This window comes from Macaca fascicularis, chromosome 3, assembly GCF_037993035.2.
Source record: "Macaca fascicularis isolate 582-1 chromosome 3, T2T-MFA8v1.1".
NCBI classification, from domain to species: domain Eukaryota; kingdom Metazoa; phylum Chordata; class Mammalia; order Primates; family Cercopithecidae; genus Macaca; species Macaca fascicularis.
In genome coordinates this window covers 109,802,275-109,816,518 of record NC_088377.1, presented here as the reverse complement: position 1 = coordinate 109,816,518, position 14,244 = coordinate 109,802,275, and the positions used below count along the sequence as shown (strand labels likewise).

Genomic DNA, 14,244 nt, shown 5'->3' with positions numbered 1-14,244 from the left:
TGTCTTCTCTTTAGTTAGAATATGTTTTTCTATCTTAGGAATTTTAGAGCTGTATATTTTAAATTAATTATTGCCAGTTTCTAATTCTGTGGTTTCTTCTATGATCACTCCATGGATTTTGTTCAAAAGATATCATATTTTGCAAAATACACTTTGGCTTTTCATTAAAACTACAGAGAAAACTTTTTACTAGCAAATATAGCACTAAGTTACTTTATGAAAAAACGGCTACTGTCTTAGAAATAGTTATTTCCTTCAAAATCTCATTTTGGAAGAGTGGTTTTTCTTACCTGTTACACTGTTTTTTTCTTTTCATTTGCTTACATGCCATCTCTCCTTCACTTTCAATTGAGTGGTTTAAATAGTTTAACTCTCAGGAATAGTCATATGACCTCTTAGTTATGGAAACCCCAGAGTATGATCTACTGTTAGAGATGGCAGTGGCCACATTAACTTACGTATCTGTTAAGCCTCAGCATTCTCAAAGACGAAAGCATTTTAAGTATAACACCAACTGTATTGATTTTAATATTACGGAACAAATTCTAGTGTTTCATGTATATATAAGCCAAATTTAGATACTTTATATTATTGTATCATTGACACACATTCCACCCAAAAAGCTCAAATTAATTTTAAATTGCAATGGATCTCAATCCAACATGAAATAAATATACCTTATTTACCAAAGTACCTAAAGATGGTAAGGTGAGCCAATAAATATAAATAGACATATTAAATCAATTGTGTTGTGCAAAAAGAAGAAATAGAGAAAAAGAAAACATTTGACCAGTTCCTGCCAGCCCAGCTCCTTAGTTCTGGGCTATCTTCTTCCACTGAGACAAGCAGATGACCTGTGCTGAGGTCTTAAGATTTGAGAATGAGAGTCCTAAACAATTTTATTTTGAGTAACATCACAGAAAGCCACATGTTTTCCTCCACTGAAACCCTGTATAAACTAAAATGTAACTCTGAAACTTTACTTGGGCTCCTAGAAAATAGGAACAAAATTAAAATTGTTCATTTGAACATCTTACCTCAGGGTTTTTAAAATCTTTTATTTATTTATTTATTTATGAGACGGAGTCTCGCTGTGTCACTGAGGCTGTAGTGCAGTGGTGCGATCTCGGCTCACTGCAATCCAAGTGATTCTCCTGCCTCAGCCTCCCTCCCAAGTAGCTAGGACTACAGGTTCATGCCACCACACTCAGCTAATTTTTGAATTTTTAGCAGAGATGGGTTTTCACCATGTTGGCCAGGCCGATCTCGAACTTCTGACCTCGGGTGATCCAACTCCCTCGACCTCCCAAAGTGCTGGGATTACAGGTGTGAGCCACCGCGCCAGGTCTCATCTCAGGGTTTTAAACCAGTAGAGCAGAAGCCCTTTACTTTGGTTTATGTGATCTATCTCTAGTGTCAAATATTCAATACCCCACATTTTAATGGCTGAATTTAGAAAATGGTCTATTCTTTCTTATGTTTGCTAAGAAATTAATCATCAGTGATGGGGTAGACGCTTCAAAAAGGCTTGCACTCAAGTCTATTTAATGGTGCAATATAGGGATTAGCAGTCATTATATTCTTTAACTCTCAAGTTCATTAGTTGGAGAATAAATGACATTAAAAAGAGATGTTGCATGTATATGAAAGTGATTACATGTGTTTATTTTACAAATATTTTTAATTTCTCTAAGATGGTTTCTTATCAATTCAGTTATTAACAGATATAATATTAGTAATAAAAATAATTAAGGTATGTAAATATATTTCCTTTTTCCTCCTAAATTTAGGTTCTTTTCAATGTAACAGTTACAATGAAAAAATGTGATGTCACAGGAGGAAAAAACTATGCAATAATCAAACCTATTGGTTTTAATGAAACCGCTAAAATTCATATACACAGAAACTGCAGCTGTCAGTGTGAGGACAACAGAGGACCTAAAGGAAAGTGTGTAGATGAAACTTTTCTAGATTCCAAGTGCTTCCAGTGTGATGAGAATAAATGTCATTTTGATGAAGATCAGTTTTCTTCTGAGAGTTGCAAGTCACACAAGGATCAACCTGTTTGCAGTGGTCGAGGAGTTTGTGTTTGTGGGAAATGTTCATGTCACAAAATTAAGCTTGGAAAAGTGTATGGAAAATATTGTGAAAAGGATGACTTTTCTTGTCCATATCACCATGGAAATCTGTGTGCTGGTGAGTATAAATATACACGGGCAGCTTTTACTTGTCACTATTACACCAGCATAGATGTTAAAGTATCTTTAAATCACATCTTTACAAATTAGCAAAATTGAATCTGAATTTGTTATTCAAAGTTTCATCGTCCATGAAATTAGGGCATGGCAACAGATTTATAGTATGTGATTTTGATATTTATATTTTAACCTATTTTATACAGGAAATGCTTCAAAATAAAAACCTAAAATTAATTGTTATGCTCATGCTTTCCTTGATCTTGGAAAGAAATATACCAGAAAAGGAAATGCTGATGATATCTGACACATTTTCTAGAAGAATCAGAGTATTCTTCTAGAAGGATCTGATTCATTCTGGTAAATGGTCACTCCCTCCAACTTGCACATAGGATTTTATTTCTGTCAGGATGATGGGGAGTGAGGTATAAGAGTATATTTTTCATTCATATGAAAATCTTTAATGCATTATTATAAATGGTATTCTAAGCTGGCAGGAATTTAAGCCTCTCCAGTTTATTTTGGGCCACCACCAGCAACGAAACTGCCAAAGGACAGCATTCTTCAAGAAAATACTTCCTTACTAAGTAATCTAAAAGATTCGTCCTTGAGGCCACACACAGACCAAATTTTAAACATAAAATAAATTAAAATAAAAATACCAAGATTACTCTTGGGCTATTCAATTTACTGCCACCTACAGGTTAGATTCCAGAAAATCTAATCAACATTTGCAAACTAAAACAAAATACCATTTTTAAGTGAATTAAATAAATCACCTGTCATCTGCGTTCTGTGATAATTTTCCTGTGACAATATGCTAAATTTACTCGTTGAGAAAAACATCTTTTTAGTATCTGTATTTTAGTAAATAAATATTTGTTAAATTATTGATGAATGGAAACATCATCATAAGCATATGGGATGCAACAAACCTATAAAAAATAAATGGTGCAATCTAGTCGAAGCTGAAAATTTGGCCTGTATCACCTAAATGTGCAGTGGAAATTGTCTTTTTTTCTATAACATACATAGAATATTTTAATATATATACAAACATGTATTCAACTGTAACTGACATCATGGGTAGGATGGATTATAGATGACTTTAGAATGAACCAGCAGTTGTCTACCATATTTTACAGGGAGGAAAAATATTATTTTACAGTGAAGAGAAAGAATTTTCTGAAGTCACGTCCCACAACTGTCAATCTCTCAAGAGAGTTTCAAATACATTTGAGTATTTGTCCCAGTCCCTGCAGTAAAATATCTAGTGTACTAGCTTTTCTATATGAGTATGATACTACTGACCCACAAGCAGTTGAAAATCTGCTTTGAATTGTTTCTGTGTAAGTGCAGACTGTAACTGACATGTACTTTCTCCACTAGTCTCCTTTGGGAATAAAAACACATGTTCACAGGCCTGCTGGCGAGGATTCAGCATAAGCTTGCACAGCACACAGGGCTTGACCGACATTTGTCTGGCCTGGACTTCATTAGTTTTACACTTAGCAAATTGAGCTGGTCCTACAGTAGAATCTGTGGAACAATTATCCTGTGAGGTGCTCAGCAGTAAAAGAAGAGAGAGAGGGAGCTAAGAAAGGAAAGGAAGGGAGAGAGATAGAAGGAAGGAAGGGAGGGAAGGAAGGAGAAAGGAAAGGAGGCAGGGAGGGCGAGAGGGAGAAAAGAGGAAGGTTGGTTTGTGGCTAGATAAGCTTCAGAATTCCTATATAATCATGTGAAATGTACTTCCTTTTGACAATTTCTAGTGCACACTGGCATATTAAGTTTTGGACACTTTTTCTGTCTAAAATCCATTTAACTCTGTGTAACTGTGTTTTCTTCACCCCACATGCATAAATGCTCCCCCACCACACACACACCATCTTTCTTTCTTTTTTTCATTTACCATCTAAGAACAGCTCACAGGATAGAGGAGGATCTGCCCTGCTAACTTACTAAATAATGCACTGAGGATGTGAAAGCATTTGTTCAACTTCCCAAGAAATCTGATCTTTAAACATGGCATTAGCAGTACTGAAGCACTAGAAAGGTTTGCTTCACAGTCCTGTAAAGTTATCCTAGGCCTTCAGCAACATCAGGAGACTGAGAGAATAGGTGACGGAAGCCATTAATCAAATACCTGTATTTTTTCTAACTTCAAGTCAGGGAGTTAACATTACTTCGGCCTTTGCAGTTTCTTGATATGTGTGTGTTTTTAATGTAAAACTGAATATGCGATGACATTCAAGTAGTCTGGCAGCCACTGAAGCAGGGGTGCCCTTCAAGCTTATTAGGAGAGTGCATTAACATGGGGAGATTATCTACAGTAGAACAGTTTTGAAAACAGATCCTCCTAAATCCAACACTGTTTGTGTCAGACCAACGAAAAAGTGATGTTGTTTCCATTCATTGGACTGTCAGTGCGTTTCCATGGAGATGATACAGGAATCCATGGTTGAAAATTCTTTGCAAAGTCAGTGATCCAGATAACGTAGGTCCTGCGGTGTCTTCCTCACAGGGCATGGAGAGTGTGAAGCAGGCAGATGCCAATGCTTCAGTGGCTGGGAGGGAGATCGGTGCCAGTGCCCTTCAGCAGCAGCCCAGCACTGTGTCAATTCAAAGGGCCAAGTGTGCAGTGGAAGAGGCACGTGTGTGTGTGGAAGGTGTGAGTGCACCGATCCCAGGAGCATCGGCCGCTTCTGTGAACACTGCCCCACCTGTCATACGGCCTGCAAGGAAAACTGGTATGATTTCTCTGATTCCAAACATACACAAAGAATAGCTACTTTTGTCCTTTTTTGTCTGACTTCCTTAATCTTAAACGTTGCTGGATACATTGTGACCAGCACGCTAAAAAAGAATTAAATGAGAAATGCTATGAATTAGAAGACTTAAATTCAAATCTTTGACCCCTGGATAGCTGTGGAAGCATTGGAATAAATCTGGACACTCACTACCTTAGCTTTTTGGAAATTAGAGGTTACCTGCTGCCCAGCATACTATTTAGTAATAGAGTGATCTAGGACAAGTTGTTACAATTTTCTGTGCCTCAGTTTCCTGATATCAAAAGTGAGGATAGTAATAATACCTTGCTATATTTCTGTGAAAGAATCAAATGATTCATATAAAAAAACTCACCTTTGGACTTGATGCATGGCAATCATAGAATGTTAGCTGTTACTGCTATGTTTTATTTTTAATATTTTAATGATAAAGAACAATGGTGTCCATGACACACCCTAGAAATAAGTGATCTATAAATGAAAGGTGATATGTTAAATGAAGGTGACATTACTCTTTTGTGCCAATAAATATTTCAGTAACAATTTGAGATCTGCACAAAGTCTACCAATCTAAACATCACTGTAACTTCCAGTTTGTTTTAGTCAGCATTTTAAACCATTGACTTTCTCAGATTAGTAGCGCAAGTAAGTTTTTTAGAATTATGCATGGTAATTTATTTAAATCATTTGGAAATGCAATCCTTCAATGTAATGATGGTGTAATTTCTAATGAACATAATCAAAATTTGATTTGTTTCTGCATTGTTATTTTGTGTTTTGTTTTCTTGTGGAAAATATTATAGTCTACCACCTTTTTAAAGAATAAATATTTTCACTTCTGTTTCCCCTTGCAGGAATTGTGTGCAATGCCTTCACCCTCACAATTTGTCTCAGGCTATACTTGATCAGTGCAAAACCTCATGTGCTCTCATGGAACAACAGCATTATGTCGACCAAACTTCAGGTAGGCCAAAGCTTAATAATCAAAGCACAGAATAGTGTCTGTTGAGGATGATCTTCCTCCAAAAGACCCATAAGTAACCATGCTAAAGAAAGGACCTGGCCGGGTGTGGTGGCTCACACCTTTAGTCCCAGCACTTTGGGAGGCCAAGGCTGGTGGATCACCTGAGGTCAGGAGTTCGAGACCAGCCTGGCCAACATGGTGAAACCCCCATCTATACTAAAAATACAAAATCAGTCGGCTGTGGTGGCTGGCGCCTGTAATCCCAGCTACTCAGGAGGCTTAGGCAGGAGAATCGCTTGAATCCGGGAGGTGGAGGTTGCAGCGAGCTGAGATTGTGCTATTGCACTGCAGCCTGGGCAACAAGAGCGAAACCCTGTTTAAAAAAACAAAAAGAGAGAGAGAGGACTGAGGGCTTTATTTTTAAATCTTGAATTAAATTTTAAAAAACATTGCTTTATTCTTTATAACAATAATAAATATGTGTTTATGTGTCGTCTTCTACCTTAGATACTTCCTTCATGTTCACTGGCTCATTTAATGTCATACAACTCTTTGAGATTGGTATAATCTCCATTTTACAGATGAGGAAACTGAGGTTCAGGGAAATTTTTGTATGAGGGCTGCTATCTCTTAACTAGTAATGTTAAGATACATGTCTTAGACCAAGATCTTCAAACTAAAACTTCCATACCCTTTTCATTACATCACATTTATGATCATTCATTCTTAAGCTATATTTTTATCAAAATGAAAAGCACCAGGAAGGAATGGCACTTTTCAAGTTACATATTTTGTAAAAGCAGATCATTTTTACTTAGAATTTTTTGGCTTCACCTGAAACATGAAAGCAAATATTGATTAGACATGATGAAGTTCAGAACTGGAAGCAAGTTTGAATTATGAAGGAAAATTATGGCTCAGTAGACTTCATCTCTTAGTGAAATGAGTCTACATGGGGAACTCATATTTCTGGTTCACTGAGGACTTGACAGCCAATTTATTTGGATGCCTTTCCATGGAAGTACATTGCATGGGAATTCAGCTGTGTAGATGAGACGGGAAACCTAACCACTCAGCCACACCATAGCAAGCACACTCAGTGGTTACAGGGTACCATCTTTGGGAGATTTAAAAAACTGAATCGTAAACTCGTTATATTGTATACATTAACATGTGCAGTTTTTGTATATCAATGATACTTAATAAAGCTGTTTAAAAAAAAAAAAGCAAAACAAAACAAAACAAAAAGTTATTTAGAACCCAGAACCCTACTTTGCACAGGGGTAAGGTATGGACCTCCACATGCATTAGAAACTAACCTTGAAATTATATCTTTATTAAAACATTCCTATTGCAACTATTATTTCAAGTCTCTCCAACCTGTAAGAAAAACTCCAGCTCTTAGAGAGACTGCACAAAAGAATAAACTTTCTCCAGAGTGTTGTTTCCTTTTTCCCTCACATCCACACTGATCTTAGCCCATAATGAACTTGGCTCTGAAAAGAGCCCCATGTGCTGCCAGCTGGAGCTGCAGCAATCACTCCAGAAAGCCAAGTGCCTTTCTAATAAATAAGGCCTTACTATCAACATGTCATTTATTATGTTAAGTAAACACTACTTTGACTTAAGTGTTGTTACAAAAAGTATTCCCTTAAAGCTCCTTAGGAAAAATCCTGGCCTGACCTAAACTAAGGAAAGTATAGGCTAGGCATGAATGTTTGACCACTCATAGCATTTCAATATGCATGCAGATTTGAGCTCCGAAGATGCCCTCTGTTGTAACCTATTAGAAATATTTCCAAAATGTGTCAGTAGCTAGGGGCCGCCCCTCCCCTTCACAACTATTGTGCAAGGAGAGGGAAAGGGCATTTGTTAGGCACCTCTATTATCTATCCACTCAGTCGCACTTAAAGGCTGTTCTTTCAGGCTCTCTGGCTGAGCTCCCACCAGGCGAGAAGCCACTAAGTGGAATCAAGCCGGGCGCCCCCCTGAGGATCTGCTTAGCTGATTGAGTAGTCCTAAATCAACCAAAGGAAATGACAATCTGTCAGAACAGAAGGCATGTGTGTTATGAACCCAAAGTCACTGTAGAAGCCTCAAAAGACACCACCTTTGAGCAGAATATTTTGGATTCTCTCTCTGTGAGACCTGTAGCAACAGGGACCTACACTGGCATTTGGTGTTTCCATTCCAATTGTAGCACTGGGATAGCCTTTGACCTTTCTTTCAAAGTACCTTATCTCACACACACACACACACACACACACACACACACACACACACACACACACAAATAGGCTTAATTAAGTCTTCTCGCTTGAGAGGAACCCTTTCCCTTATCACCGAGCTTGGCCTTATTCAAAAACATGCTTAGTCCTCACTGGAAATTCAGACCCAAATCAGCCAGGATTGGTTGGGAGGTGCACTATGCTAAGCCTTAGCAGGTCACCACCCTAGTGGCCATCGGAACTTTGGATGAGGTCCCCAAACCTTGGAGAACGGGTGGGGGCACACATGCCTCTTTAGCCACAAAGTAATTTTATTAATCTGGGGCAGCTGGTGAGTTAGTTCTATGGAATACTTGCCTATTGTGTAACCATATTCCTCTTAGATTAGGGTAATGCCTCTGGCAACAACAGAGTCTGTAGACTTTTAAGCACCAGATCTTTGGCAATGAAGGTGTGCCAAAGATCTGGTGCTAAAACGAGATCTAGCATGTCCCTCCTCTTAACACAACATTTCTTTTTCCAGCTAGTAATTATTTGTCCTAAGTATTATTTGTTCTTAAAATACACAGTGCATTTTTAGAGGCAAATGGAATAGGTGTAGTTAACGACAAGTAAAAAGTAAATTAATGAAAAATGAAGAATGACATTTTCATGTGATCCCAAATGGGACACTCCTATTTCCTGGAGAAGCCATGTATAATAATAATGAAAATTTACACTTCAATTTCTGAAGAAATATTTATTTACCTATTAGAGTAGTTTTGATTTTAGTTTTTGCAGATGTTTACTTTATTTTCCATTACTGGCGTGGAACAAATGAAGACGAAGCATAACAACAGAAATATATCCTAAGGCCCAGAATGGCTCAATAATTTTTTGAAATCCTATTTTCCCTTTAGTGATCAACCGTACACACCACAAAAACTATTCCTCTTTCTGTCTTGGATTAAATTATGCTTGGTTATGGGACATGGACATATTCCAGTTAATACAATTAAAGAATCAAGCTGCAAAGGAATAATATGATTGAATACCTTAATCATGGCTATTCTCCAAAGGAGGGTTGTCTATTGAAAATATTTTCACAATAAACGTGCAAGAAAAATTAGAGAGCTTACTGTTTCTGAATCAAAGGTAATTTCAATCCCCTGATTTGAAAATGTAGATTTGCAAATATCTTTGGCACTATTAATTGAGGCGTGAACATCATTTACGTGATAGACTGTTTTGATTTACTTATTCCAATTTTTAATCCATTTATTTGTTTGCTTCATTACAGAATGTTTCTCCAGCCCAAGCTACTTGAGAATATTTTTCATCATTTTCATAGTTACATTCTTGATTGGGTTGCTTAAAGTCCTTATCATTAGACAGGTGATACTACAATGGAATAGTAACAAAATTAAGTCCTCGTCAGATTACAGAGTGTCAGCCTCAAAAAAGGTCAGTGAATTCTAAAAAAGAATTGCTAACAGTATGTTATTGCCTAGTTACAATATTTAGGCCCTTAGTTAATAATAATATTTCTTCTCCATTAAGGATAAGTTGATTCTGCAAAGTGTTTGCACAAGAGCAGTAACCTACCGACGTGAGAAGCCTGAAGAAATAAAAATGGATATCAGCAAATTAAATGCTCATGAAACTTTCAGGTGCAACTTCTAAAAAAAGATTTTTAAATACTTAATGGGAAACTGGAATTCTTAATCATTGCTCCTAAAGATTATAATTTTAAAAGTCACAGGAGGAGACAAATTGCTCACGGTCATGCCAGTTGCTGGTTGTATACTCGAACGAAGACTGACAAGCATCCTCATCATGATGTGACTCACATAGCTGCTGACTTTTTCAGAGAAAAATGTGTCTTACTACTGTTTGAGACTAGTGTCATTGTAGCACTTTACTGTAATATATAACTTATTTAGATCAGCATAGAATGTAGATCCTCTGAAGAGCACTGATTACACTTTACAGGTACCTGTTATCCCTACACTTCCCAGAGAGAACAATGCTGTGAGACAGTTTAGCATTGTGTCACTACAAGGGTACAGTAATCCCTGCACTGGACATGCGAGGAAAAAAATAATCTGGCAAGTATATTCTAAGGTTGCCAAACACTTCAACAGTTGGTGGTTGAATAGACAAGAACAGCTAGATGAGTAAATGATTCGTGTTTCATTCTTTCAAGAGGTGGACAGATAAAACCTTAATCTTAAAAGATTATTGCTTTTTAAAGTGTGTAGTTTTATGCATGTGTTTTTATGGTTTGCTTCTTTTTACAAGATGGATACTAATTCCAGCATTCTCTCCTCTTTGCCTTTATGTTTTGTTTTCTTTTTTACAGGATAAGTTTATATATGTCACAGATGACTGGATTAATTAAGTGCTAAGTTTCTACTGCCATAAAAAACTAATAATACAATGTCACTTTATCAGAATACTGGTTTTAAAAGCTGAATGTTAATAGGGGACACTGTAAAGTACCATCAAAATCTGAATAGCTTCATTGTGCACAGGTGTGGAGTTTTGTATCTTCTTACCTGGTAAACTGAAGGGATTGTTTGGCCATTTCATTTACCTGATCATTAATTCACAAGATATTTAGAAATTCTGCCTCAAGCAAAGTACCACATTTTGAATGTTTTCTTAGATTTTGATTGCAAGTAGATATCAGCGTTTTTTAAATGAAAAGCTATATTATCTTTTCTCTTCAAGGCAGCCTAAGGATGTTCTCTCCCGGAATCACTCCAACCCTTCTTGCCAGAATCCATAAAAGTATAAAATTGGAGGAGAATAGATGATATCTTAGATATCTTAGAAATAAGCTATTTTTTTTTTTTTTTTTTTTTTGAGATGGAGTTTCACTCTTGTCACCCAGGCTGGAGTGCAATGGCATGATCAGGGCTCACTGCAACCTCTGCCTCCCGGGTTCAAGCAATTCTCCTGCCTCAGCCTCCTGAGTAGCTGGGATTACAGGCATCCACCACCATGCCCAGCTAATTTTTGTATTTTTAGTAGAGATGGGGTTTTGCCATGTTGGACAGGTTGATCTCAGACTCCTGACCTCAGGTGATCTACCCTCCTCGGCCTCCCAGAGTGTTGGGATTACAGGCATGAGCCACCATGTCAGGCTGCTAATTCTCCTTTTTAGTGAGTTGGGGAACTGAACCTCAGAAAACTTAAATGATTTCTCAAAAAACACTCAACTGATAAAGTGGCCACATTGGAAAGGAGTTTCTATCTTCTCATTGCCAGGCCAGTGTTCATTGCACAATATCATGCTACCTCTTGAATCTTTAAAATATTCAATTGGCAAATGTTTTTCAATGTGATTTACTCAAGTCTTAAGTGTATGAGGAAAGCTCAAAGCAAAATAGAAAAGAATAACTCAAACCTAATTGTCCATAATCAGCTTCCAGTCTTTCATGCTAATCAACTTCTTAAGAGACTGAAGCATGGCGCACCTACAAGGGAATTCCTTCGTACCATAGCCTATATGAACAGTGTTCCCTGGAGTTCTCCAGTGCTCAGCTTGAGACCTTGATACACGGGCCATGAGCCTTGTCTTCCCCAGTGGAAATTTCTTTACACTTACCTTATCCCTATGGACTTAGTCTGATTTTATTGGCTAGCAGTCTAACAGTCCTGTGTGGATACACAGTTTTGCCCATGACAACAAAAGAATCTATTTAAAATATCTTTTTATAATTAACTTCCAAGATTTGCTGTCTTCCAGCACTTGAGTTAAAGTATTGGATATTGGCAATTTGATGAAGACTAACCCCATCTCATTTTCTACCCTAAAGAGAACTGAAAAACCTATAATAAGTTGTTCTGGGGCCAATAAACACAGCAGCTCTATTAGATGTCCTCTACAGCCAAGCAATTTCAATGCTAACTTGAATTGCACTTCCTTCCTCAAACGAGAGATTGACATAGTTCAGTACTGTGAGTCACTTGTATAAGAAACCTTTGATCACTAAAAATAATGTAAAAATTGGATTTAGTATCCTAATACACATAACATTCTTCTTAAAAAGGAAAATGGACGGATGCCTGACAACCCTCCAAAAGAAAAAAGTGTAAGATAGCCATTAATTAAGATGACGACAATTTTTGAAACAAACATTATGATGTTTATGAACAATAAACACATTCCCATATGGAATGAATTATCTAAAAGAGTATAACAAAATGAAATCCTTAAAAATCAAGGGTTTATATTTTTTTACACCCTCACTTGTTTGCACTAACTTTATAGTGGACCAAGGCTGTTACCATAGGAAGGGGCAAACTTCCTTGTAGGCAACTCACTGTTAGACGATGATTGTGGTTATGCTTGCGAAGTCTTGTGCTTACCTTTTTTGTTTTTACTTAAAAAGCTAATTTTTAAAGATTGTAGGGCTTATATTTTACTTGAATAATTGATATCTTCCTGGGTAATGATTTGTGAGATGAGAATTAATATTTGACTAGTTAGAATTAATTAAATGGTAAGGGAACACAGGGTACTCTTAGGTTAAATAATTTATGTAAATAGAGTCTATTTTCAACTAATGTGGCCACAGGAGCCTTTTGAGATTCATTGATATTAAACACAATTAATGAAATTTTAAATCGTTAACAGAATTGAGAACTTGAACAACACTTTTAGTACTGCAGCATTTTTGTGTCCTAAAGTATGTAATGATTTATAAATGTGCCATACATACACTACAACATAACATTTGCTTTGTTATGCATTTTATTTCTCTGGGGACACCATTGCACTGCAGTGCACATGTATTTATAAACATTTGTTATATTTTTGGAAACTTGCTAATATTTATTAAGTCATAGACTTTTCTGGAAGACTTAAAAATTCACTAAAATTCTGATTATGTCTTAAATGTTCAGTTTATCTTTGGTTTATTAAAATAACAAAAAAAAAAGAATATAAGGTTAAACACAATAGATATCTCTGGAAGCAATTTTCCAAAACTCAACATTAAAGTTCGTGGATACATGAGATGCAATACTTCAAAGAATAAATCTGAAATATATTTGTAATATTTACTTAATATCCATTGAAGATATCCTTATGTAAGACAACAGTCAGCCATCAGACACTGAAATGTATTATGATAGACTATGAAGAATTTTCTCTGTAGAATTATATTCCTCCTAGAACCTGGTAGAGTAGATTACACTCAAAGGCTTATTCTTTCTTTTCTTATTCCTGTTTTTTCCACTCACTCTTCCTGAGAGATTTTCTAAAGCTTCAAGCTTAATAAACCTAATAGTGAAAAAGAACTGAATTTAATGGTATAATGAAGTTCTTCATTTCCAGACACCTTTAATTGACCTTAAAGCTCATTTGAGTCTATGCCCCTGAACAAAGACAGACCCATTAAAATGTAAGAATTCTAAATTTTCACAACTGTTTGAGCTTCTTTTCATTTTGAAGGATTTGGAATGTATATGTTTTCATAAAAGTATCAAGTGAAATACAGTTACATGGGAGCTCAATCAGGTGCATATTGCATTCTGTTATGTTGACTCAATATTTAATTTACAACTATCCTTATTTATATTGACCTTAAGAACTCCATTTTAGGCAATGTAGACCACTGAGATATAGCTAACATTCTTTCAGATAATTTTCCTTCTCTTTTATAATTCCTCTATAGCAAATTTTATGTATAACTGATTATACACATCCATATTTATATTTCATTGATTCCAAGACATCACTTTTTCAATTTAACATCTCTGAAATTGTGACACTTCTTGCAATTGCTGGCACTTCAGATGCAGTGTTTAAAATTATGCTTGAATAAATAATACACTAATCCAACTTTACCTAAAGGTTTATGGGTCTAGGGGAATTTTGTTTTCTTATAAAGATTTGAGAGCCCATTTATGATAACATATGAAGCCAAAATTTCAGGAAAATTGAGACACACACAACTCAACATGGAGCCTAACTGATTAGCAGCTCAGATCCTGCACATCTTGAGTTTACAAAAGCTCTTTCAGGCCCCATTTATACTTTACATGAGTGCGAATGATTTCAGCAAACCCTAACTTAACTA

At 36.2% G+C, this 14,244-nt stretch overlaps 1 protein-coding gene across 3 annotated transcripts in view; it reads left to right on the top strand.

Moving 5' to 3' along the window:
* Nucleotides 1-12,209, top strand: part of ITGB8 (integrin subunit beta 8) — an 81,770-nt gene extending 69,561 nt beyond the window's left edge. For 2 of the 3 annotated variants that reach the window (XM_045388900.3, XM_005550019.5), the window contains 5 exons: nt 1,791-2,196; nt 4,717-4,942; nt 5,836-5,945; nt 9,453-9,616; nt 9,713-12,209. In XM_045388900.3, coding sequence (XP_045244835.1) covers nt 1,791-2,196; nt 4,717-4,942; nt 5,836-5,945; nt 9,453-9,616; nt 9,713-9,835 — 1,029 coding nt within the window. In that variant the 3' untranslated portion in view covers nt 9,836-12,209. Of the gene's footprint in view, nt 1-1,790; nt 2,197-4,716; nt 4,943-5,835; nt 5,946-9,072; nt 9,279-9,452; nt 9,617-9,712 lie in introns of those variants that run through there. The other variant, XM_065542213.1, reaches the window with a different exon arrangement.
* Nucleotides 12,210-14,244: the final 2,035 nt, after the last annotated feature.